The sequence below is a fragment of the Aspergillus candidus genome (genome assembly GCF_002847045.1).
Source record: "Aspergillus candidus strain CBS 102.13 unplaced genomic scaffold BDW47scaffold_17, whole genome shotgun sequence".
In the NCBI taxonomy this organism is placed as follows: domain Eukaryota; kingdom Fungi; phylum Ascomycota; class Eurotiomycetes; order Eurotiales; family Aspergillaceae; genus Aspergillus; species Aspergillus candidus.
In genome coordinates this window covers 46,356-68,400 of record NW_020194022.1, presented here as the reverse complement: position 1 = coordinate 68,400, position 22,045 = coordinate 46,356, and the positions used below count along the sequence as shown (strand labels likewise).

General features: G+C 56.7%; 8 protein-coding genes across 8 annotated transcripts; 3 read left to right on the top strand and 5 right to left on the bottom strand.

Moving 5' to 3' along the window:
* Nucleotides 1-38: 38 nt before the first annotated feature.
* On the bottom strand, nucleotides 39-3,509 carry ctpA (Cu(2+)-transporting P-type ATPase CCC2; the record flags this gene model as incomplete). Its single annotated transcript, XM_024815015.1, has 1 exon — nucleotides 39-3,509. One exon carries the CDS (start codon nucleotides 3,507-3,509, stop codon nucleotides 39-41), a length of 3,471 nt encoding a protein of 1,156 aa, XP_024672791.1.
* An 852-nt stretch (nucleotides 3,510-4,361) lies between these two features.
* BDW47DRAFT_104275 (uncharacterized protein) lies at nucleotides 4,362-5,515 on the top strand. The gene is made up of 2 exons (XM_024812288.1): nucleotides 4,362-4,660; nucleotides 4,728-5,515. The coding sequence occupies exons 1-2, from the start codon at nucleotides 4,402-4,404 to the stop codon at nucleotides 5,492-5,494; spliced, it is 1,026 nt and encodes a 341-aa protein (XP_024672790.1). The 5' UTR covers nucleotides 4,362-4,401; the 3' UTR covers nucleotides 5,495-5,515.
* A 74-nt stretch (nucleotides 5,516-5,589) lies between these two features.
* rgsB (putative RGS domain protein (Rax1)) lies at nucleotides 5,590-7,869 on the bottom strand. The gene is made up of 3 exons (XM_024812287.1): nucleotides 7,126-7,869; nucleotides 6,319-7,072; nucleotides 5,590-6,265 (listed from the first exon to the last, which is right to left on the bottom strand). Exons 1-3 carry the CDS (start codon nucleotides 7,278-7,280, stop codon nucleotides 6,029-6,031), a joined length of 1,146 nt encoding a protein of 381 aa, XP_024672789.1. The 5' UTR covers nucleotides 7,281-7,869; the 3' UTR covers nucleotides 5,590-6,028.
* A 78-nt stretch (nucleotides 7,870-7,947) lies between these two features.
* gcnE (histone acetyltransferase GCN5) lies at nucleotides 7,948-10,030 on the bottom strand. Its single transcript, XM_024812286.1, has 7 exons — nucleotides 9,994-10,030; nucleotides 9,838-9,935; nucleotides 9,720-9,776; nucleotides 9,454-9,662; nucleotides 9,285-9,399; nucleotides 8,518-9,225; nucleotides 7,948-8,450 (listed from the first exon to the last, which is right to left on the bottom strand). The coding sequence occupies exons 1-7, from the start codon at nucleotides 10,013-10,015 to the stop codon at nucleotides 8,430-8,432; spliced, it is 1,230 nt and encodes a 409-aa protein (XP_024672788.1). The 5' UTR covers nucleotides 10,016-10,030; the 3' UTR covers nucleotides 7,948-8,429.
* A 238-nt stretch (nucleotides 10,031-10,268) lies between these two features.
* On the top strand, nucleotides 10,269-12,044 carry BDW47DRAFT_116980 (putative DNA repair protein Rad1; the record flags this gene model as incomplete). The annotated part of the gene is made up of 5 exons (XM_024815014.1): nucleotides 10,269-10,371; nucleotides 10,420-10,449; nucleotides 10,502-10,556; nucleotides 10,613-10,652; nucleotides 10,794-12,044. The coding sequence occupies 5 exons, from the start codon at nucleotides 10,269-10,271 to the stop codon at nucleotides 12,042-12,044; spliced, it is 1,479 nt and encodes a 492-aa protein (XP_024672787.1).
* A 101-nt stretch (nucleotides 12,045-12,145) lies between these two features.
* BDW47DRAFT_104266 (MRX complex DNA-binding subunit) lies at nucleotides 12,146-16,649 on the bottom strand. Its single transcript, XM_024812285.1, has 6 exons — nucleotides 16,596-16,649; nucleotides 16,417-16,444; nucleotides 16,262-16,352; nucleotides 16,105-16,188; nucleotides 12,346-16,035; nucleotides 12,146-12,292 (listed from the first exon to the last, which is right to left on the bottom strand). Exons 1-6 carry the CDS (start codon nucleotides 16,597-16,599, stop codon nucleotides 12,284-12,286), a joined length of 3,906 nt encoding a protein of 1,301 aa, XP_024672786.1. The 5' UTR covers nucleotides 16,600-16,649; the 3' UTR covers nucleotides 12,146-12,283.
* A 207-nt stretch (nucleotides 16,650-16,856) lies between these two features.
* BDW47DRAFT_104264 (GATA transcription factor LreB) lies at nucleotides 16,857-18,978 on the top strand. Its single transcript, XM_024812284.1, has 2 exons — nucleotides 16,857-18,461; nucleotides 18,574-18,978. Exons 1-2 carry the CDS (start codon nucleotides 17,192-17,194, stop codon nucleotides 18,612-18,614), a joined length of 1,311 nt encoding a protein of 436 aa, XP_024672785.1. The 5' UTR covers nucleotides 16,857-17,191; the 3' UTR covers nucleotides 18,615-18,978.
* A 59-nt stretch (nucleotides 18,979-19,037) lies between these two features.
* Nucleotides 19,038-20,884, bottom strand: BDW47DRAFT_104262 (uncharacterized protein). Its single transcript, XM_024812283.1, has 3 exons — nucleotides 20,287-20,884; nucleotides 19,922-20,221; nucleotides 19,038-19,858 (listed from the first exon to the last, which is right to left on the bottom strand). Exons 1-3 carry the CDS (start codon nucleotides 20,523-20,525, stop codon nucleotides 19,444-19,446), a joined length of 954 nt encoding a protein of 317 aa, XP_024672784.1. The 5' UTR covers nucleotides 20,526-20,884; the 3' UTR covers nucleotides 19,038-19,443.
* Nucleotides 20,885-22,045: the final 1,161 nt, after the last annotated feature.

The following is a 22,045-nucleotide window of genomic DNA, read 5'->3' as shown; positions in this document are numbered from 1 at the left end:
TAGGATGGGAACGGATGGTTCACGAGATAAGTAAGGTATTATACCGGCTCGACGGTCTGCAACGGAACGTATCCCTCGTCCGTGTCCAGTCCGCCCGCGGGCTTTCCCAGGAACAGGGCGCGCACGCGACCCACCGCTTGGTGGACCAGACGGGCGGGGCCGTGTCGGGGCGACAGCGACAAGACGTCCCACCGGGTTTTGGTGGCGGCGCGGGGGTCCGGACCGGCCGGGCCCTCGTACGCGAGCGTGCCGGCGTCCATCCAGCGCGGCCGGCGCCAGAATTTCAGGAGCAGGCTGCTGACCACAACGGAGATGCTCGAGGCTGCCATGGCGGCGCCGGCGGCCATGGGCGGCAGCATGACCCCGCCAAAGGGCAGGAACAGGCCCATGGCGAAGGGCAGGCCGATGAGGTTGTAGAGGCAGGCCCAGACGAGGTTGAGCCGGATGCGGTTGAAGACGGCGCGCGACAGGCACAGGCTGGCGGGCACGGAGAGTAGGTCGTCGGGCCGCATGAGCACGATGTCGGCGGCCTCGACGGCGACGTCCGTGCCTGAGGCCAGGGCGATGCCGATCGAGGCGGTGGCCAGAGCGGGCGAGTCGTTGATACCGTCGCCGACCATGGCGACCCGGTGGCCGCGGTCTTCGAGGGTGGCGATAATTTCCTGCTTGTCGGCGGGCGCGACCGACGCGTGTACGGCCTCGGGCGCGATGCCCACTGCCGCGGCGATGGCGAGGGCTGTCGGCCGCGCGTCGCCGGTGACGAGGGCGGTGGCGAGCCCCATGCGGTGCAGCGCGGCGACGGCCCCCCGCGCGGTCGGCTTGACCGTGTCCCGCAGCCGGAGGGTGCCGGCGTACTGGCCGTCGATGGCTACATGGATCGTGGTGACGCCCGCGGGCTCCTTGGCGCCGGGGGCGAGCTCCGGGGACTCGGCGGCGGCTGCCTCATCGTCCGGGACGGGAGCATCCCGTGACCGTAAGAAGTCGGCGTTGCCGATCAGCACGCGGGCCCGCACGCGCTCCTCGGCCGTCGTGGCGGGCTCGACCAGCGCCGCGATGCCCTGGCCGACGCAGGCATCGAAGTCGCCGAGGCTGCCGGGTAGGGCCCCCTCACCCGGGTGGCCAGATTCGACCTGGGCGGCCGCGAGGACGGCGCGGCCGATGGGGTGCTCGCTGTTCATCTCGGCCAGGCCGACCATCTGCCACCAGAGGCGGCGGCGATCCTCCGTGGCCTGCCACGACGGCGCCAGGTGGGCATCGGCGACGGTCATGCGGCCGGTGGTCAGGGTGCCGGTCTTGTCGAAGACGACGTGGGTGATCTTGGTGGCGCCCTCAAGGATGGCGCCGCCCTTGACGAGGATGCCCTGCTGGGCGCCGACGCCGGTGCCGACCATGACAGCGGTCGGGGTGCTCAGACCCAGAGCGCAGGGGCAGGCGAAGACGATGACGGAGATGCAGAGCTTGAGGCAGACCATGACGCGGCCGCCGTTGTCCTCGGCCATGAAAATCATGGGGGGGTTGGGTAGCACGTGGCTGATGAACATCCAGCCGAAGAAGGTGACGAGACCTAGGCTGACGATGGCGGGGACGAAGTAGCCGGCCACGACGTCGGCCATGCGTTGGATGGGAGCGCGGCTGGTCTGGGCGGTTTGGACCAGCTGGACGATCTGGCTCAGCTGGGTGTCCCGGCCGGCGCGGGTGACACGGAAGTCCAGAGCGGTGGTGCCGTTGACGGTGCCGGCGATGACGGCGCTGCCGGCGGTCTTGCGGATGGGCCGGGGCTCGCCGGTGATCATGCTCTCGTCGACGTACCCTTCGCCGCGGAGGACGACGCCGTCGGCGGAGACCTTGTCGCCGGGGTGCAGGATGACCACGTCACCGACCTCGAGGAGCTCGGTGGGGATGACACGGCGGCCGGGCCCAGCGGCCTCGCCGGCGGGGGCGGCAGGGGCGGAGGCAGCGTGCCAGGCCTCGGCCTGCTTCTCGGCGGCGATGGGGTCGTCGTAGACGGTGGTCATGGACGGGGCCAGGGACATGAGCCGGGAGAGGGCGGCCGAGGTTTGGCCCTTGGCGCGGTTCTCGAGCCAGCGGCCCAGGGTGACGAAGGTGAGGAGCATGGTGCTGGTGTCGAAGACGGTGGAGGGGCGCTTGCGGGCGGCGGTCATCAAGGCAAAGACCATGGTGAAGACGCTGTAGAAGAAGGCGGCGGAGGTGCCGAGCATGACGAGGACGTCCATGGTCGGGGCGCGGTGGCGCAGGGAGCGGAAGCTGGAGATGTAGAAGCGACGGCCGACGCCGAACTGGACGGGGATGGTGAGGAGGCAGGCGGCGATGTCGCCGAGGTAGAGGCCCGGGCAGAGTCGGAAGCGGCCGATGTCCAGGGTGGGGAAATACATGGGCAGGACCATGTTGAGGAGGAAGACGGGGATGGCGAAGGCGAGGGCGAAGCGGAAAGCCCGCTTCCACTCGTGGATCTCGCGGGTCTTGGCCAGGGAATCGAGCTGAGCGTTGGTGTCGTGGGTGTCGGTCAGCAGGGCGTTGTAGCCGAGCTCCTCGATGGCGACGACGAGGGAGCGGACGCCAACGGCGCGGGGGTCGTAGGAGACGGCGATGCGGGCGGTGGCCAAATCGACGGCAGCGAGGCAGATGCCGCGGCGCTGGAGGAGGGCCTCCTCGAGGGCGGCGGCGGCGCCAGCGTCGCGTACGCCATGGAGGTTGAAGGTGACGTGGGCGAGACCGCGGGCGCCCGCGGCTTGCGTGTCCTGGGAGACGACGGTAGCCTCGAAACCGGCGTCCTCGATACGGTCAACAACCTGTTGGGGCGAGAGGCGGGTGGCATCGTGGGTGACAATGGCACGCTCGGCGAGCAGGCTGATGTTGAACTGGACGAGGCCGTCCACGTCGCGGAACTGCTGCTCGACGGCGGACGTACAGGCGGCACAGGTCATGCCGGTGATGGCGACGGTGGTGACGGACAGACGGGCGGAGGCCTCGGCGACCTGGGAGGGACGACCGCCGCTGCGCGGGGGCGCGGTGGTCTCAAGCACCTGGGCGCCAAATCCGCGGTCCTCGATGGCGTCCGCGATCTGCTCCGCGGTGATGCGCGAGCCGTCGTAGTCGACGACGGCCCGTTCGGACAGCAGCGAGACGCTGACGGATTCGACGCCGGGCAGTTCCCGGACGCCCGACTCGACGCCGGAGGTACAGGCGGCACAGGTCATGCCCTCAATGGCGTAGGTTGTGATACACATGGGCGGACCATCGTCGGACGAGGCGTCGGGGGCGGTGGGTATATCCGTGGAGACCACCGTGGCGTCGAAGCCACAGTCCTCCACCGTCTCGGCGACTTTGGCCGGGGAGATAACGGCGGGATCATGATGGACGACGGCGCGGGACATGATCAAGCTGACAGAGACTTCTCCGACGCCGGCGACGGACTGAAAAGCGGACTCGATGGCGGCGGTACAGGCGCCACAGGTCATGCCCTCAACGTTGAGGGTGGTGGTGGCCATGTGGGCGGAGGGAGGCCCATCATGGCGGGCGCTTATCGGGGGGGAAGACGGCAACATGGCAGTTGACAAGGAGGCAAGGAGCCGGGGGAGGGGAAACTACCACATAAGGGCGGATTTCCAGAAGAAATAGAAGAAATCAAAAGTATAAGAGGAAGAGGAAGAGAGGAGGAGGAAAGAAGAGAGAGAGAGAGAGACAGAGCGGAAGCAGCGGGATGAGTGGTGGATTAAGTTGAGATGATGATGATTACAGCAGATGGCACTAAATGTACGTGATCCATGTCATGCCCCTATTCGGGAGTTTTCATTCCAAACTATCCGAGCTTGATTTTGGATCATTCCACGAAGAAGAAGAAGAGGATTATGAAGAGAAGATGGACAAGAGAAGACAAGAAGAATGAGAAAGACAAAGAGACAAAGAGGAGAAGAAAGAAGTGAGGAGAATGAGGTGAGAAGATGAAGTAAGGAAGAGAAACAAAGTAAGGATGACAGTACGGTACGGTACGGTTGAATACACGATGATACACCTCAGACGGATGATTGTCGGATAATTCCAGGACGGACCGGGGGACGGGCATGAAACCGTGGTAGTTTCACTGTATTGGATATACTATTCTGGCTATTATAGATTCTCGATATTATTGAGTCAGTACCGATTGATCATAGCTTCCTTCTCATTCGTTTGGTTCTGTTCTGGACGCTGTCGCTGTCAAGTATGAAGCGTATAAAGTATTGATGACTCATCTGTTTGCATAACCACCAAACATACAGCTTCATCTCCTTCTGATGTCCGAATTGCTTCATCTTCCTCTCGTATACTCCATCAGACTCCCATTCTCTTGTCATTATTACTCCTGTGATACTATCCAGCTGGGCTCTCCCAGGAGATACACCCATGGATCAATCTCACGCCCGCGCCATCGAGGCCCTACAGCCCTTCATCCACCTGGCCACCTCCTCCACCGCCGCCTCTCCCCGCTTCGTGGCCAACCTCATCACCAACGCCATTGACAATCCCAACACCTACGTCTTTGCAGAGCTACTCGACACTCCAGCCGTTCAATCCCTGCGCAATCCAGACACTCCCGCCGAATTTCAGCCCTACCGGACCTTGCTAGAGATCTTTGCCTGGGGGACTTGGGATGACTATCAAAGTACTCCCCTCTCCCCTTTCCTATCTACCTATATAATGAAGGAAAAGAATCTCACAAACCAAATTAGAAACACCCAACCTCCCCCCCCTAACCCCCCCACAAACCCTCAAACTCCGCCTCCTCACCCTCCTCACCCTCTCAGCAACAACCACCCCACCCCTCACCTACCCCAACCTAATGACCGCCCTCTCCATAACCGCTCCCTCCGACCTCGAATCCCTCATAACAACAGCCATCTACGCAAACCTCATAATCGCCCGTCTGGCCCCCGCCTCCAACCCCCCCGCCGTCCATATCACAGCCGTCGCGCCCCTCCGCGACGTGAACCCCGCCCTCGCCCTCCCCGCCATGATCGCCCGCCTCTCCAGCTGGGAATCCCGCTGCGGCCACGTCATCGGGGACCTCGAGGCGGAGATTGCGCGGATCCGCTCGGATGCTGTTGCCTCCCGTGCGCGACACGCTGCGCACAATGATCTCTTTCAGAGGACGATGGCTGGGTTTACGGCTGATCTTCCGGCTGCTGCTGCTGCTGCTTCTTCTTCTTCTGCCGCCGCTACCGGTGCCACCGTCGAGGGTGGCCCCGCTAAAGGATCCCGACTTCCTTGGTCGAAAGGAGGAGGTAGTGGTGGTGGAGGCAGCTGGTTCGGCGCAGGCGGCAACAAGCGCGAGTTTTCCGCCGACGATCTCGACGTCGATGATGGATATGGCGAGGCGGGCGGCGAGGGGGAGGGCTCGGCTCCATCTTCGCAGATGGATGTCGACGAGGGGGCCGGTTCTAGTCGGTTGAGCGCAGGCGCTCGCCACGCCAAGCGGATCTTGGGGAGAAAGACTTGATTTGACCCTATCCAGCAGTTCATAGTTACGAGAAGCCATAGTCCTAGTTAGTTAGCTACCTTACGAATCGTGATGCCATTCCTCATGGGAAACTTTTTACTTGTATTTTTTTTTCTGTCTTTTCTTTTTTTGGTAAGGTATTTCACATTAGGAGGCTCGTGGATAGTCAATTATCCGGTACGATGTCACTGGCACAAGGAAATAGCAAAGGAAATCAAGGAGATGAGTAAGGAAATCAACAGATGAATAAATATGGAAAGAAAGAAAAGATAGGATCGTGGAGCATACATGCCAATGGTTGCAAAAAAGGGGTATTGTCCGAAGAGAAATTCGACAGAGAAAGAAAAAAAAGTAAAAGAGAAAATAAAGAACGCAGGTCAGTATGGACAGATCACGACGCGGACGCTTGGAGTCGAGTATAAGATTATATGAACACTGTCGGATCGGGATGATCCACCATCACCGTAACAAATCAATCAATCAATCACGGAAACATATAGGGAGTGAGATGGAGTGAGATAGAGAATCGGAAGATCAGAGCATCGTCCCCGGAACGAAGATGAACAAGATGCTGAGCGCGGCCGCCACAAACGCCGCAATCATCATTGTAGCCAACGCGCGCTTGTTCAGCAGTTTCCGTACGTACGGCTCCCGGATCGGGGACCAGTTCATGAACGTGTACTCGCTGTACCCCAGAACTGCCAACATCGGATCGATCTTGTACTGGTACGAGACCAGAAAATACGAGGCTACCACAAATGGCAAAATCACCTGTACACCATTAGCATTGTAATTCCCCCCGTTCCCCAAGCCAGAGAACTTACCCAGCATCGAATGTGTTTCGGCTGATCACGGAGCACCACATAGAAAGCCCCCCAGAACCCGGCCCCGAAACTAACGAGCGCCACCGCCAGGCGCGCCACGATGCTCAGCGGGACCAGGTTCCCCAGGGCCTTGGCCTGCAAAAACCCCGGGAACGCGTCGCGCTCCATCGCCTGGAAGACGTAGTCCTTGGCGGGATCGAACACCTCGGGGTCATCGCGACCGTCGTCCTCCACCAGGTTGATGATGGACGAGACCATCTCCTCGGGCAAGACGATCTCGCGCTCGGCCCCCGGTAGGAGGTAGGTGTACAGGACATTCTCCGCGCTGGCGCGAATATCGGCGCGCGCGACGGTGTGCCCGGGCGAGGGGGAGTCGGCGCGCGTGCCCGAGCTATCCCGGGGCGGTTGCTCGTTGGACAAGGGTCGGGACATGTTGTCGTTGTTGTTGTTGTGCACCGATCCCAAGCTATTCTGCGGCGAGTGGCCGGGAGTTTGGCCTTCCGAGCGCAAGAAGGCCGACAGCCGAAGATCGGAGTCCTTCTCCTCCACATCGTTGAAGCGGTTCGGGAAATTCGAGGGGCCCGGTTCGGCCAAGGGGACTTCACTGAAGCTTTCGAGCTTCTCGAGCATCTCAAGGGCGGCCGTGGAGCTCTTGCTGTCGGCTTTCTCCAGATCGGGAGTGGCGACCAAGACGGATCGACGTAGTTCGCGCACGTAATGGCGGCAGAGGGACATGTGTTGGGAGACATCGAGCCTACGACCTACGGGTTAGACAAAGAAGACGATCGGAAGGGGAAACCATCCTACCAGAAATCCAGATAATCGACCGAGCGCTTTTGATCCCGCATGTAAATGTAGAAGGAGAAGAGATCAACGGGGGCGAGGGTGCGACGGCTGAGGACTTCGAACAGGGTCGGTAAGCGATTCCGCTGTTCCAGATCGATCATCGAGGGGGACGCCATGGTGGAAGGATTCGGCGGAGGACCACCGTTTTAGTCGCAGTCGAACGAGAGCGTGGGGAGCGTGGAGGGCGTCAAATGGCGGAGAACGAAAGATTCGGTCGAGTCGATTCAATCGTCGAGTGGCGCCGAGAATAGGAGGTCGGTAGGTATCCGGTGGTATCGGGGAGGACCGCGGCGATTATAACGGGGTTCCTCAAGGGTTGAAAAGGATTGACTGGGCGGGAAAATAGTAACGAGGGAGAAAATAAACAAGCAGGAAGCAAAGAAAGAATAATTGAAGGATTGGAGCCTGTCCAAGTCAGGAGTCTCCCTTGTGGAACGATCCGAGAAGGGGAGAGGGAGGAGGGGGTCGGTCGGTGGATGGTTTGGCGAGGGGAGACCAGTGAAGAAGAGAAAGAATTGCAGAATTGAAGATGGGAAGAGAACAGCTGGTGGAACACACAACTGGGGGGTTAGATAGGAAGGAGACGATCCATCCAGGAGGTCGGGGAGGGGAGAAAAGAAGGACGTGAGGAAGAAGAGAAGAAGATGAGATGAACGAAAGGATGAAGTGTTGGTGGTTGGCCTAAGGAGACGATGGCTGCCTAAGGCTGCATATCCGTTTTTCATTTAATTTCTCCAACGCCTTTCTTTTTTCTCTTTTTTCTCGTTTTTTTCTCTCATTGTCTCTCTGATTTCCTTCTTCTGCAGCCTTCGGACCGGTGTATTTAATAACCGAAATGATCGATCCACTTTCGCCGTCGATCCATCCACGTTCTTGACATGCCCTGCTATCATGCAAGGGGAGACTCCCCCTCCCTCGCCCCGTTTAATATCGCGGTCGATCATCCATGTGATAAGGTAACGGTTACCGGTGAGAACTCAATCAAATGTGGATAGATTCTTGTATGAATCTTGAGTACTTGGAACCCACGGTGTGTAAAAGGATCACTGCATATCCCTTGCTCTCCACTCGCCGCAAGAAAGGCTCCACTATGCCGGGGGTATTGGATCATGACACAAATAGAACACCAAATACAAATCAAATCAAAGGCAAAGCAAACCCAAAACAGACCGAAAGATGGAAAGAAACAAGCACGGAAAGAGAGATAAAACGCCAGGCTACCATTGACTCCTCCCATCCCAGAAAAAAACACCATCCATCCATCATCAATGTCCATCCGCCAAATGCTAGAGTGAAAGAAAATCGTCAGTTCACGTCTAGCCCACACAATGCAAACGGCAGAAGTTAACATACCGACCACTCGGGAATGTTCCGAATCTGCTGCCACATAAACTTCTCCAGCTTATTGGCGCTCTTCGCGTACGGCGTGTTCTCATTATTGTACCGCCGGCAATTGTCAAAGATCAACATGGCGTCTTTGATGAAGTCCTGCGGCGTCGGGTACATGTCCTTCTCGTGTTTCTCCTCCATCGTCGACAGGTCCATCGGCTCCTTGATCACCTCGTAGTAGTCCGGCACCTCGTCCCGGTTCACCGGCTGCGTGAACGGCCACGCCGCACTGTGGTTCTGCATGTCGTTGAGCAGGTGCAGCAGCTGGTTGTAGTTGGGCCCATGCCGCGGCTGCCGCGCCAGCTCATCCATGTCCGGTGACCACCCGGACTCCTTGACCGCCGGGATGCTCAGCGGATCGAGCTTCACCGGTCCGTTCTTCCACGCCTTCGGCGGGGGGTGGATGATGTGGGAGCGGCTGAACGCCCGGATCTTGGCGTGGACGGCCTCCTTCTGCTTGAGTAGCATCCGTCCAACCTCGAGGTATCGGATCCGGGGTAACATCGTGCACTGCATGATCGTACCGCCTTCGTAGTCCTTGATGTATCCCATCCAGATCGACTTGTCCAGTGTGATCTCCTTGGTGAATCCCTGTTTCTTGAAATATCCAATGGCGTAGTTATCGGCGTAGGTTAAAAAGTGCATGATGGGCGACGTCGCTTTCACGTAGTCCTGTGGCGGGGGTCAGCCTCGACTCCCTCTCGGTTTCATGTGTTATGATGCGAGCAGACCTTCAAATGCGACATCAAATGCGCACCATATCCCTTGACCTGCTGATCGGACGAGATGGCGCAGAAGACGATTTCCGCAAACTTGCGGCTGTTGAATGGCCGGTACGTGATCCCGCTGCATCTTCATTAGTCACGGCCGTCCACACTCCCAATCCTCCGTGATACGTACCCAACCACCTCCAACGGATGCTTGACGATCGCAATAGACAGATGCGACCGGTCGTAGACCAACCGCGCAATATAGTCCTTGGGCATCTTGGGCAACTGCTTCTGGAAGATGCACTTCAACCCCGTGAGGACGACAAAACTGTCATGGGATCCATCGTTGTTGACCACTCGGAATTCAATATCTCCTCGACGTTCTTCCAACACGGCCGGCTAGGATCAAGCGAAGTCAGCGCCGTCGCGCGACAGACAGGGTGCGGGATCTCTCACTTTCTCGGGGAAGGGGACGATCTTCAGTGGCGGCTTTTCCAAGAGCCCATCTTCCGACTTGTAGGTGTTAGTATCTGTCCCATGAATCCACCCTATCAAAGTGCGCATCAAATCGTACCGTGGGTTCTTTCTCCGGGGAGTCGGTGCGCGCTTTCTTGATCTGTTGTTGCGAATCCGGGGAGGGGGACTCCTCCGACGCCTTTCGCTTATTATGACCTGGACCTGAATCAGTAAGTATAACCGGTACCAGAGGCCGCGACCAGTCCAAGCTTACTCTCCGAGGCCGTGACAGCCATGGTGGGGGCAGTTTCAAAGTAATTCAAATGGACAGAAGAGGATCGAGACGAAGATCGACTGGCCGATAATGGGGAGAGATAAAGCGGCAATACGGGGAACCTCGGCTAAACCTTGATCCGGCGCGCGTCATCGGGCCAGATCGTCTAAATAGCTTCATTTCTACTTCCTCTTTCTTGTTAACTCCTTCCTCTCGCCCATTACTTACTTCCATTGACTCAATTCTCACCATCGTTCTATCACCACTATTCACTCATGTCGCTGAACGAGATCTGGGAGGCAGCGTCCGCAAGCCCTTACGCTCCACTAGTTTCCAAGGACAATCAGTTCGTCGTGGGCTTCTCGCTGTTGTTCGCGGGTATGGATGTCTTCAATGATGATAGGAATTGATAGCTAACGAGTGTAGCTTTTATTCTGACCGGCCTGTTTGGACTGAGTGGGTGATCTCTTCATGAATCAATGCGATCCACCGATCTAACTCTCGATAGACCGTTCCTTGGCGAGCATTGTCTCGTTCGGTGTCCCGGCATCGTTGGCGTTTGGGTAAGCGATTCTCAGACCAGACCTCCACTCAATCGCTAATCACACTTTCTGGCTAGCTTCGGAGCTGTTTTCATGATCTGTGCCGTCGGCGTCTACGTTTAATGCTCTCAATCCGTCGTCTTTCGCGTCATTCCCTCGATATCCCCCCCATGTACCATACCTCGCAGAGTGGATAATTGAAATTCTTTCTTTCCCGCTACCTTCTCCGTTAACTCACCGACCATGCCCTCCAGCGAGCCCATCTTCTCGGCGGTCTCCAGCAACGCCCACAACCTCTACACCCTCCTACAATGCATCGGCTTCGCACCCAAAGCCACAGTGCAAATCACCCCAGACGGGATTCGCTTCTCCGCCGAAGAAAGCAGGGTGGTGCAGGGCCTGGCCTTCCTCGACAAAGCCCTCTTCACTAGCTACACCTTCAACCCGCCGCTCGATCCCGACCACGAACCCCTCCACGATGAAAGCGCAGGCGCAGAAGACCCCGATGCAACCTACTACCCCTGCTTCATGGTCTCCCTGACGGCCCTCCTCGAGACGCTCAAGATCTTCGGCGTCAACGACCCCTCCCCATCAACCGCCCTAGCAGGCTCTGGGCCCAGCAATCGCGCCCCAAGCGCACAACCTTCTTCGAGCGCCTTCAACTCCCCCGCTCTCCTCCTCGACCGCTCCTGCACCCTGCAATACCTCCAAGACGGCTCCCCCCTCAGCATCACCCTCTCCGAAACAGGCGTCAAAACCACCTGCGACCTAACGACCTACGAACCCGACGCCTTCGCCGCCAACGCAGACATCCCCCTCCAGCGCGACGCCATCGCCATGAAAATCATCATGCGCTCCGCCTGGCTTCACAACGCCATCTCCGAGCTCTCCGGCACAAACCCCACCATCCTCCGCCTCTCCGCTTCCGCCACAGAGGAACCATACTTCTCTCTAACAGGCATCGGCGGCCCCTTCAGCGAATCCTCCGTCGAATTCTCCATCGAACAACAACACACCAATAACCAACAAGGTACCCCGTCCCACCACAAAACCCTCACAGACGACGGCACATCCCGCGCCCGCGCCACACGATCCAAACTCGCCCCTACTGTAACAGAGACCTTCCTCGTCAGCCCTCCCTCCAGCATGGGCACCCGCCTCCGCCAAGACTACAAGTTCGCGCTGGTCCAAAAGGCCGCGCGCGCGATGGCCGTCGCTAATAAGGTCAGTATCCGGGGGGATCGGCAGGGGGTGCTGAGTTTGCAGTTTATGGTGGAGTTTGATGCGCTTGGGGTTGTTCATTCTTCGTCTTCTAATACTTCCTCATCATCATCTTCTTCTTATGCTGCTACCGGTGGGGGCAGTGGAGGTGCTGGTGGAAGTATTGCAGGTGCAGGAGGAGCGCAGAGACAGACGGGCAACAATACGGTGTCGTTTGTGGATTTTCGATTTGTGCCATTGTTGGATGAGGAGAGTTTGGAGGTGGAGGAAGGTGGGGGGTTTGAGTAACTGTACATGCATACTTAATACAGTAGTTGTTGTTTTCTTTATGCTGGGAGTCAGGGGAAAATATGACTTTTGTCTCATTCAAACATTCCATATCCTACAACGCCAAATCCATGCAACTCCGTAGACCGAGCATTATTATACATTCGCTTTTTGTCGAGATACATACTACCCGACGGTGAGACTTCCAGCCCTGCAGGTCGTATAAAGGCAAGAAAGAAAGAAAGAACGAAAGAATCATATCACATAACCTGGACCAAATTAGTATCACATTAAACACAATACCAAGGGGAAAGGGAAGTACCTCAGCAATAGACTGCCTCTCAATAATAGACTTCTGCCGCTCATTGCGCGAAACTCTATAGTAATAATCGCTGAAATCTCCACACTGCATATGGCGCAGGAAGTCCTCATCGTGGGTGATGACAATCAGCTGGAAATTGGCCTGCTGCTGGCGCGCGCGGATGATCTCGTGCAGCGACTCGGCCAGGGAGCGGATATTGTCGCGGTCGAGGTTAGTGGTGGGCTCGTCGAGGGCGATCAGGCCGCAGTTGACGCCGAAGCACTCGGCCAGCGCCAGTCGGATGATGATGCAGGCCAGGACCTTCTGGCCGGCGCTGCAGCGGCCGCGCATGTCCATCTCCGCGCCCTGCTTGACCATGCACACGCGGTAGTTGTATGACCGGTTGCCCTTGGCGTTTTCGTTGTCCGAGCGGATGGCGATCGTGTCCACGTCGGTACCCCGGTACGTGCGCTGCCAGAGCTCGCCGATGATCGCATTGATCTCCTCCATCTTCAGCCCGTGGTACTTCATGATCGCCTTGTCTAGGGCTCCGCCGTACCGCGCCAGGTCGTCGGCTGCCGCCCTGGTCGTCTCGACTTTGATGTGGGCCTCCTTGTACTTGGACGCCGCGTCCTTGTAGTCTGTGTTCCAGTCTGCTAGTAGCTGCAGGAGTTGGTCGTCCTTGGACTTCATCTCGCCCATTTTGCTGGCCTGCTTGGCTGCCAGCGCGTTGTGCTCGCGTGTGCGTCGCTCCGATTCCTCCTTGAACCGGCCGCGGTCTACCTCGGCGTTCTGCGCGGCCAGCTGCTCGATCTCCGCCGTCACGGCATCCCGCGCCCGTGTGGCCTGACGGTACGTGAGGTTGTCCGCGTACTGGCGCTTGGTGTTTTCGCTGTCCTTGAGCTGCGCGGAGATCTTGTTAATCTCTCGGGTGATGGTGCCCAGCTCGGCCTCGAGATCGCCGATCTCGTGCTCGATCGTCTGCAGCTCGCGCTGGCTCCGCTCGAGCTGGCGTGGGCCGCCTCGTTCGTTGTACGAGTCGATTTCCTCGTTCGCCAGTCCCAGCTGGCGCACGTTTTCTGATAGCTGCGAGATGCCCTGGTGCATTTCTCGCTCTCGCGCCTCCGCACGCTGGCTGATATCGTCGTATTTGGCTTGCACCTTAAGCAGCTCCGGGGTGAGAGCCTCGATTTCTTGATCGGCTTTGGTGATGGCGTCGCGCTGTTGGCTGTTGAGATTCTTGTATTCCTCCAGACGCGTCAGGAGGTCGGCTTTCTTCTCCAACCGGAACCGGGTATTGTCGAGATTGCTCTTCACGTCCCGCAGCTGCAGTTCCAGGCTGTTGATTTCCGCCTGGGCCTGCTCTCGGTCGTGCGTCAGTTTGGACAGCGTTTGCTTCTGTTTCCTTGACCGCTCGCCAAGGGAGGCAATCTCTTCTTGGATATCCTCCAGGGTGCGCGTCCCTGACGGATTCTCTTGTTTGGACGAGAGATCTTGAATCTGGGAGCGGATGCTTTTGATCTCGCCGTCGTATCGGATGATAGTGTTGACGGTCTTGGAAAGGCCCTCCACCTCACGCTTCTTCTCGGCCTTCTCGCCCACCTTCTGGTCGTGTTCCTCCACCCGGGTGAGCAGCGCATCCCGCTGGGAGATGTACAGCTCCTCTTCCTTTTCCAGATCGGGGATGTCTGTTTTGCCCAGGCGAGACCACATGTCGTAAGCGGTGTTCGCCGCGCGTGCGGTTTTGAGATCTTCTTCCATGTTGTGCAGTTCTTCGTCCTCGATGTCTTGTCGAGCCTTCTTGACCAGGGCTTCAAGTTTGTTTCTAAACGCCTGCAGTTCGCTGTCGTTGCGGAACCCTCGGCTGCACATCCGGCACGCCTTGGCCTGTTTGGCAGTGTCGAGACACTTGGTCAGATACTCGCCGACGCCAGCATACTGTTCGGCATCCTTTCTCGCAATCTCAAGCTGTGCCTGTCGCTGCTGGACAATCTCCGGATACTCCTCCGGTTCGTCATCCACGGCCTCGCGGATCTCCTCGACGCATTCCTGGAGCTCTTTTTGTCGCTGAGCCAGCATCTTTCGCGTATTTTTCAACTTGAACTCCACCTGTTCTAGGTCTCGGCTCACGGTGTCACGCTCCTGTTCGGCCTGGGACACGACTCGGGACTCCTCGTCGAGGGTGCGCTGGTAATCGTGCTCGAGCGAGTGTGGCTGCCAGTCAGAATTGATCAGCTTGGCCAGGCGCTCGCCGTGCGCGCCTTTCATGGTATCGAGGCTGCGCTCGCGCTCCTTCAGCTCCTTCTTGAGATGGTCCAGGCGAGCGAGATCCCCGGCCATCTTGGTGGCGTCGATGAGTTCGGCATTCAGCCGCGTGCTCTCGTCCTCGAGGTTGCGGATCTCGGCGTTCACGGTCTGAATCTCCTGGTCCCATGAGGCCGACCGGGCCCGCGCCTTGGCTTGATCCAAGCGGGACACGACGTCTTCGACGTTGGCCTCCAGGGCCGCTTGCACGCCTTCATCGACGTCGATCTCGTCGAGCCTGGCCTGGTAGGAGCCTGCCTCCCGGTCATTGGCTGCGATCTGCCGTTTGGCGGCATTCTTGCTCTCCTGCAACGCGGACTTGCGCTGACCGATCTCGTTGAGAGTAGCCTGTACTTCGCGCAGCTCGCTCTGTGCGTCCCGTTTGGCTCGGTCCAACGCTAAGTTCTGATCCTTCAACAGCTTGCGGATCTTGTGCATAAACTCGTCGACCTCGGCCTGATCCTGTATACTGTCAAACCCGCGGATATTGTTGGCGCGGGCGACCTCCTGGGTTAGCCGCTGTCGCCGCTCGACCTGCCGCTCGAAGTTGGCCTGGTCATTCTCGTACTTCCCGCATTCCGCCTGCTTGGTTCCCAGCCGTTGCCGCGAACTCTCGATGCGCTCTTTGAGCGCCATATAGTTCTCCTTCTGGGCCTCTTCCTGTTGCTGGAACTGGATCTGACGGGACTCGAACTGCTCCAGGTTGGTTTCGAGCCACTCATCGGGATCGTCGAGTTCGACCAGGTGACGTTTAAGGTTGTCGATGGTAGCCTGAACACTCTTGGCTTCGATCCGTTTGCCCTCGAGGGCGCCCAAGATCTGGGCATACGTCTCGGACTCGGTCCAGGCCTTGTCGGCAAGCTCGGCGACGCGACGCATCTCCTGGGACAGCTGGTGGGTCTCATCGCGTAGGGCCTCGATCTCATCCTGCAGTTTGATGGACCGTTTCTCGGCGCGGTCAGCCTTTTCCTTGTCCTCCTTGGAATGCTGCTCCATGATCTTGAACTTGGCCAGCTCCTCGTTCTGTTTCTTGCGCAGGACCTTGATGTTGTCGATCGCCTTGGTGTATTTCATGGCCTCGAAGATCTCATCGAATCGTTTTTTCAGGGCGGAGGGTTCGCTCATGGGCCATAAGCTCTCATCCTGGTGGCAGAAGATGACGGAATCGAGGACGGCGCGAGAGACCCCGAGGTACTGAGGCATGATCTGGTCCAGTTCGGCGACGCGCGAGGAGATGGCCGTCCGTTCACCATCCTTCACCATCAGCAGTTGGCCCTCGAGGGTCTTTTGCTGGCGGGTCGTCTTCTTGACGGTGAGTTGGAGACTGCGGGTAGCCACCATCTTGGCCCCCGAGGTACCCTTGAAGGAGAGCTTCACCTGCGCCAGAACCTCCTTTTCTCCACATAGCTATATCCGGTATGCCCTTAGCCACCATATCATCATATTGATATCTATCAAGCGAATGAAGGCGCCTACCTTGGGGTCATGGATAAAGGCGCCGCCTTTACTGTTGGGCGGGAGGTCTCCGGTGGTGGCATATTTGAGGCACTCGATGATGGTCTGTGGTTGATTAGTGGGAGCTTCTCTTTCTCTTCTCTTCTTCCATTCCATCTCTTAGAGGGGCAATTCGCACCGTTTTCCCGGAACCATTATAGCCAACGATGAGGGTGAGGGGAGTATGGAACTGGATGGTCTCGCTGCGTGTGTTGTCGAAGGAGCGGATCCTGGATATGTCAGTTTCCGCATCAGAGACAATCAAACACTAAGAGAAGAAAATAGGCCGAGTACCCTAAGATGGAAAGCTTATCGATCTTGGCTGGAGACAGGGTTCAGTCACGGTAGATAGCACGGCGTCCCCGCATCGGAGCTCGCATGAGGTGGGGACGGGCTTGACTTACACCTAGAATGTCGATCAGTACGATGTGTGATGATAGTGGAATGTTGGAATTGATCTCTATAAATTACTCACATAATGGAGGACTTCCACTGGGGATGCTCAACACCTCAACGGGCAGATGAGGCCATGAGGAGAAGCAAAGAAGGTGATGATGGAGAGAGAATAAGAAGACGCGACGACGCGGGGAAGACCGGCGCGCGGTCACGTGCTCGGGTGCCTGGGGCCTGACACTCTGTACGCCTGAGGCAGGAACCAATGACGTCAGTTTATGGCCTTATTCCTGAGGTTCGTTCAATCCACATTCTGGTCGCGAGAATCTCATTCGGGACATTCTGGATCCTGCAAAACGACGGACAGGAAGCCAAGCGGGTCCGCCATGCTCAACTGTGGGGCGCTACCTGACAGTGGGATTAGGAATAGGGAGAATTTGACAGCTCCCTCCCCATTCCCTTGAAGGACCAAAATGAGGAGATCGCCAATGAGACATGGATCTGATAGATGAGATCTGTCACATCCTGAACTTCTCTCTCCCTTTTCGTCTATCTGAATCTCCCAAACTCGTTTGAACTCCACCTAATCACTGTGTGCCTCGGTCCAATCACCCTGATGCGCATCTTACTTCAGCCTGTGGTCTTGCGCGGTGGTCCTGTCTAACCCCACGATCTCATGCCTCGCGATTGGGACAGGGATACTACTACTATTCATAGTCCAATCCAAAGCCAGCAGCAGCAGCAGCAGCATCATTCTTCTCCGGCCAAAATGTACAGCGACACACACCCAAGTGGTGTTCCCCACACCGGGAGTCATGGCTCGTATGGCATGGCTGGCAATGTCTCCGTGCCGGAGAGCCTCGCCCTGCCCCCGAGTCCTTCCCCAGCGGCCTCTCCCACCGCCGCAAACCATCCCGCACATGATCCACCATGGTCGCAAAGGGTGCTGAACGACATGGGCGACATGCTCCTGCTACTCACGCGCGACGGTCGGGTTCTATACGCCTCCCCCTCATCCATTGACGTCGCCGGATGTGAGCCCTCCCGGCTACAAGGCAGCCCGCTGTCGCACTTCATTCACGACGACGACGGCGCAATGTTCGCCCGCGAGCTCCAACACTGCATTGCGGAGTCTCGTCCCTTCCACTGCTATTTCCGCTTTCATCGGGCGGACAACAAGCCCTGTGTCGTCGAGGGCTGCGGGCATCCACATCTGAGCCACCCCGTGGACTCCCGCTCCCAACCGGAGACCTGCAATGGTGTCTTTATAATATGTCGACCCTACCCCACGCGCAGCACACAGCTCCTCGACGCATTCCTCGAACACAAGATTGAGAATATCCGCTTGCAACAGCGTGTCGCGCAGCTCAAGCAGGAAGAAGAGGAGGACTTGCGCACGGCACAGCAGCAACAACAGCAACAGCTGTGGTCCTCCAGCAACGACACCAGTAGCAGTCCGCATCCACAACCTTCCACACAGTTACCAGCCCCCCAACCCCACGCAAGAAGAACATCCCTTCGCAATTCCGGCTGGGAAGCGATGGGATCCAACTCCAACGATGAGTCCGAATCATCAGACACACAAGCAAGCGCAGACGATGACGATGACGACGATGACGACGATGATGACGACGACGACGACGACGACGATGACACCGACCAACGCACGTTGCTGTCGCAGGCCGCAGCGCGCAAGAAGCACGCCGAGAACATGGCGCATATCGACGGCGTGGAGGTCATGACGGGTCTGTACTACCGAAACGGGAAGTGGTCGCAGGGTCTGAGTACGGGATTGCACAGCGGACGACTCGTGCAGGACGATTTGGACCCTGACCGACGGAAGCGCTCCAAGGGCGAGTACATGTGCACTGATTGCGGCACCTCTGACTCGCCGGAGTGGCGGAGGGGACCCTCGGGTCCGAAGACGCTGTGTAATGCATGCGGGTGTATGTTCTTTCTTTCCTTCTTTCTTCGTTCTTCCTTTTTCGTTCTTCGTTCTTCGTTCCATCCTTCTCCCTATATTTGCTCCAAACCACTAACTAACCACAACAATCACAGTACGCTGGGCAAAAAGGGAAAAAAGACGACAAGACAGCTAACCTTTACCATCCTCTCTGATGCACATGTATATGTATATGTATATGTATATCCACACCACTCTTCAATCCCGCTCCGGTCCACTAACCATGACGGATTCTCAATCTGCCTCTTTCCTGCATTCCACGGTATTCCGTTTCCATACTTAATACCTTTTGCTTGTTGTTCTTGTGTGTCTGTCTATCCGTCTCTCTGTGTCTGCTTGATTAGTTATTCAGCCTTTCTTGCCTTCTTCGACTGTCTTATATATCATATCATAGGGTTCTTGGATTGTAATTTTTTTTACTTTTCCTACTTCTCCTTCTTGTCCTTCCCCTTCTTCTTCTTTGTTGTCACCTTCCTCTTCTCTTTTTTTTTTTTTTTTTTCTTTCTTTTCTCTAAGAAAAAAAAGCTTGCTTGATGTGAATAGGGCTTGACTTAATATATGATAACCGTGCTCTGTGATCCTCTTCTCATTGCTCATAGAATTGCATGACCATGTTTAGGAAATATTATGTCAATAGAAGGGAGGTATTGGTGATCTATCTATACATGTTCACTGGTGTGACTATGGGATATTATCCTCTTGGTGCCAGGGTTAAGAGTGGGGTGTGCAAAAGAAAATGAAAGGGAAGGATTGAAAGAACTTGTGATTGAACTAGGTACTGTCGGCAGTTGCGACGCCATGAATGGTATAGTGTAATAATCATATCAAATCGCTCAAGATAAAATATCAAAGGAAAGGGGGGGGGGGAAGCGCATCCACACTCTGACCGGTGAGGGTGCTGGATAATGTGTATTGGTTGACTAACAGCTACAGACAGTCACCACGACTACACCAACAAAAAAAGTTCATTTTTTGGCTGCTTTCTTCGGCGGCGGCGGAAAGTAAATCGGGCCTGGAGCCTGGACCGGGATGGCGGGGCTCAGGGTCTCATCCGACTCCTGCTGCATCGAGGATGGGGAACGCTGGGGGCTGCTGTTGTTGCGCAGCGGCAGGTCTGACGACCCGGTTTCGTGGTCGAAACGGTGGAAGGCCAGGCTGCGCGGTGTTGTCGATGGCATGCCGGGGAATCCGGGACTCATCGGGCCACCGGTGCTGTAGGCCGGGCTCATCGGGGGTATTACGGCAGGCGAATTGAGCGCCATCTCCTCGTATTCCTTCCAGGTCTTCTTCTCCTCGCGGCGTTCGTCCCGCTCGAGTTTCTCCTCTTTGGTGACGAAGCACGAGTGCACGCTGAAGCCCAACTCCACCGCATAGAACACCCTGTGGGAGCATGTCAGCTTGGAGCCAAAGCCCTTGAGGGGGTGGAAAGAGGTCGTGGCTTACATGATGATGATGGTGAATGCGAACAGTGTCTTGGCTTGTTTGCAGTATGCGCCCACGTCTGGGTCCTTGGCCACGGAGCAGCTTTTCGTGAGGTACCAGGGCGGGCCCGATTGGGGGTGAGCGGGATCGGACGTATCGCTGCCTGCCTGGCCGCTTGCAGACACGATGTAAACGGCGATCAATCCCACGTGGATGAGCACCGACACGGGCGGAAAGAAGAGGTGCAGGGCATGAGTGGCGAACTTGACGATCAAGAGAAACGTGCTGAGGACGCCCAGGACGAGGTTATAATGGGTGATGCTAATCCAGTCAGCGAAGACTTGTACGCAGAAGGTGTGGGTGTGTATCAAAAGGTGACCACGTACAAGTCGCTCCACACCATAGGTGCCTTGTATGGCCGGTAATTGGCCGCAGCATAGAGAGCCTCGTCTGGGGAGCTGTTGAAGCCATTATCGGCGCCATCCTGCCACAACTTGGTGCGGTAGAGGTCGTGAGATGCGATGCCGGTGAACGTCAGAATGATGATCGTGAGAGGCAGCTCAATAGCCATGAAGATGTAAACCAGATTGTGGTTGCGCCACGTTCGAGGGAAATAAAACGCCATATTCGTGACGTCCTCGTACTTCACGAAGACACTCGAGGAGACACGGTGGACGAGAGGTCGCGGTCGAGAAAGAGGTTCGGTGAGACTCGGCGGTTCTATCTGTGGACGGGGCCAGGCCGGCTGGCAGAACGTTTAACTCAGTCGCATCGGACAGCCAAGTTCGGATGGCAGCACAGAAGCAGGAGGACGGACGGCCGTTGAAAAGAAAAGGTTTGCGAAGATCTACCGGACGGCAGGCGTCGTAGATATGGCGCTCAGCATGCCGGGACGGCCAGGGTTGCAGGTTTCCAGGCATGTCCGGGATCCGGAGAGGGGCGTCCCCTCCAGGAGAGGGAAGCGACCAGTGAGCTGGAGCGAAGGGATGGTTGCATGTTTCCCAGAGGTGCATCTGGCCAATGCTTGAGGGAGAGAAAGCGCCCGTCACGGACAGCGACTGGGGGGGTAGATCACCAATGAGAAGGCGGGAGCCGGTCGTCACACACTAACCCGTGTGATGACTCCGCGCGATCTGCATGGTCGACCCGACCATTGTGTGACTGGCTGGGATGGGGAGTTCAAGTGCAAATGGCCATCGAAGCGCCCAGGTGGAGTGGGGTTGGGATCTGGTTGTTGTGATTGATTTGAGGTCTTGCATAGACTAGTGGAGGGAACTGTTCTTAATTTTTGGTTTCCCTATTTGGTATAGAGATCTGCTAGACTCGAGTTGACAAGATTTTAAGCGTTCCCAGTAGCTATCATACTTGTGAGATAGTTGATGGATGTCGGAGGATGTCCAGATAGAGGAGGTTGGAGTGAGGATAGACGAGAGAGAAGAGAGAAGATGATCTCGAGGGATCTGGCACAAGTTGGATAAACAGTCATATGGTCACATGATGGGTATTCAGATATGGATAACTTGGATATTTTGATCTCTTAATCTGATTTCTTGATATGAGCTCTTGATATGAATCTGATGCCAAAGATGATATGATGATATTTTGAATATGGCCAGCTTGTATGTACGAGGTTGCACATATACGTGTATGCTTTACCACAACTTCACAAGGCAATGGTACACTTTAAAGATACTATAGATTGACAGATGACACGATGGCAAAGTCAACCACCTATCCTTGCAACATAGGTTAATGCATTCTGTTAATGCATCCAAGCAAGGCTTGTCTCCTATTAAGTATACAAGGACAAGTGGTTAGGTACATGTTCCACCATAGTAATTACTATGATGGACGAGGTACCCAGACTAACCCGAAGCGGCACTCCCCATATACATCATGGATTCTTCCATCTCCAACATCCAACAACCTCCTCTCCAACACCTCATTCGACCAGTCCGTCAAACAGATACCCGTCGCTCTATCGAGAATATATACACACTGACATCATCTCTACTTAAACCATCAACAAACAATCAACATCAATACACCCACTTCGCCTCTGGATGCAAGCTCTCCGCCATCTCCGCTCCCCGCGCCTCCTCCGCCTTCAACACCGGGGATCCCCACCAGGACCAGTATCACCAT

Coding starts and splice junctions, on each gene's coding strand:
- BDW47DRAFT_104275 (XM_024812288.1), top strand. CDS start 4,402: ATGGATCAATCTCACGCCCGCGCCATCGAGGCCCTACAGCCCTTCATC. Junction 4,661..4,727: donor GACTTGGGATGACTATCAAA/GTACTCCCCTCT, acceptor AAACCAAATTAG/AAACACCCAACCTCCCCCCC.
- rgsB (XM_024812287.1), bottom strand. CDS start 7,280: ATGGCGTCCCCCTCGATGATCGATCTGGAACAGCGGAATCGCTTACCG. Junction 7,073..7,125: donor GTCGATTATCTGGATTTCTG/GTAGGATGGTTT, acceptor CGTAGGTCGTAG/GCTCGATGTCTCCCAACACA. Junction 6,266..6,318: donor CGAAACACATTCGATGCTGG/GTAAGTTCTCTG, acceptor AATGGTGTACAG/GTGATTTTGCCATTTGTGGT.
- gcnE (XM_024812286.1), bottom strand. CDS start 10,015: ATGGCTGTCACGGCCTCGGAGA. Junction 9,936..9,993: donor GGCTGTCACGGCCTCGGAGA/GTAAGCTTGGAC, acceptor ATTCAGGTCCAG/GTCATAATAAGCGAAAGGCG. Junction 9,400..9,453: donor CATCCGTTGGAGGTGGTTGG/GTACGTATCACG, acceptor ATGAAGATGCAG/CGGGATCACGTACCGGCCAT.
- BDW47DRAFT_104266 (XM_024812285.1), bottom strand. Junction 16,353..16,416: donor GATAAGCTTTCCATCTTAGG/GTACTCGGCCTA, acceptor TGACATATCCAG/GATCCGCTCCTTCGACAACA. Junction 16,189..16,261: donor ATAATGGTTCCGGGAAAACG/GTGCGAATTGCC, acceptor AATCAACCACAG/ACCATCATCGAGTGCCTCAA.
- BDW47DRAFT_104264 (XM_024812284.1), top strand. CDS start 17,192: ATGCCTCGCGATTGGGACAGGGATACTACTACTATTCATAGTCCAATC. Junction 18,462..18,573: donor GCTGTGTAATGCATGCGGGT/GTATGTTCTTTC, acceptor CAACAATCACAG/TACGCTGGGCAAAAAGGGAA.
- BDW47DRAFT_104262 (XM_024812283.1), bottom strand. CDS start 20,525: ATGGCGTTTTATTTCCCTCGAACGTGGCGCAACCACAATCTGGTTTAC. Junction 20,222..20,286: donor CCTATGGTGTGGAGCGACTT/GTACGTGGTCAC, acceptor TGACTGGATTAG/CATCACCCATTATAACCTCG. Junction 19,859..19,921: donor GCATTCACCATCATCATCAT/GTAAGCCACGAC, acceptor ATGCTCCCACAG/GGTGTTCTATGCGGTGGAGT.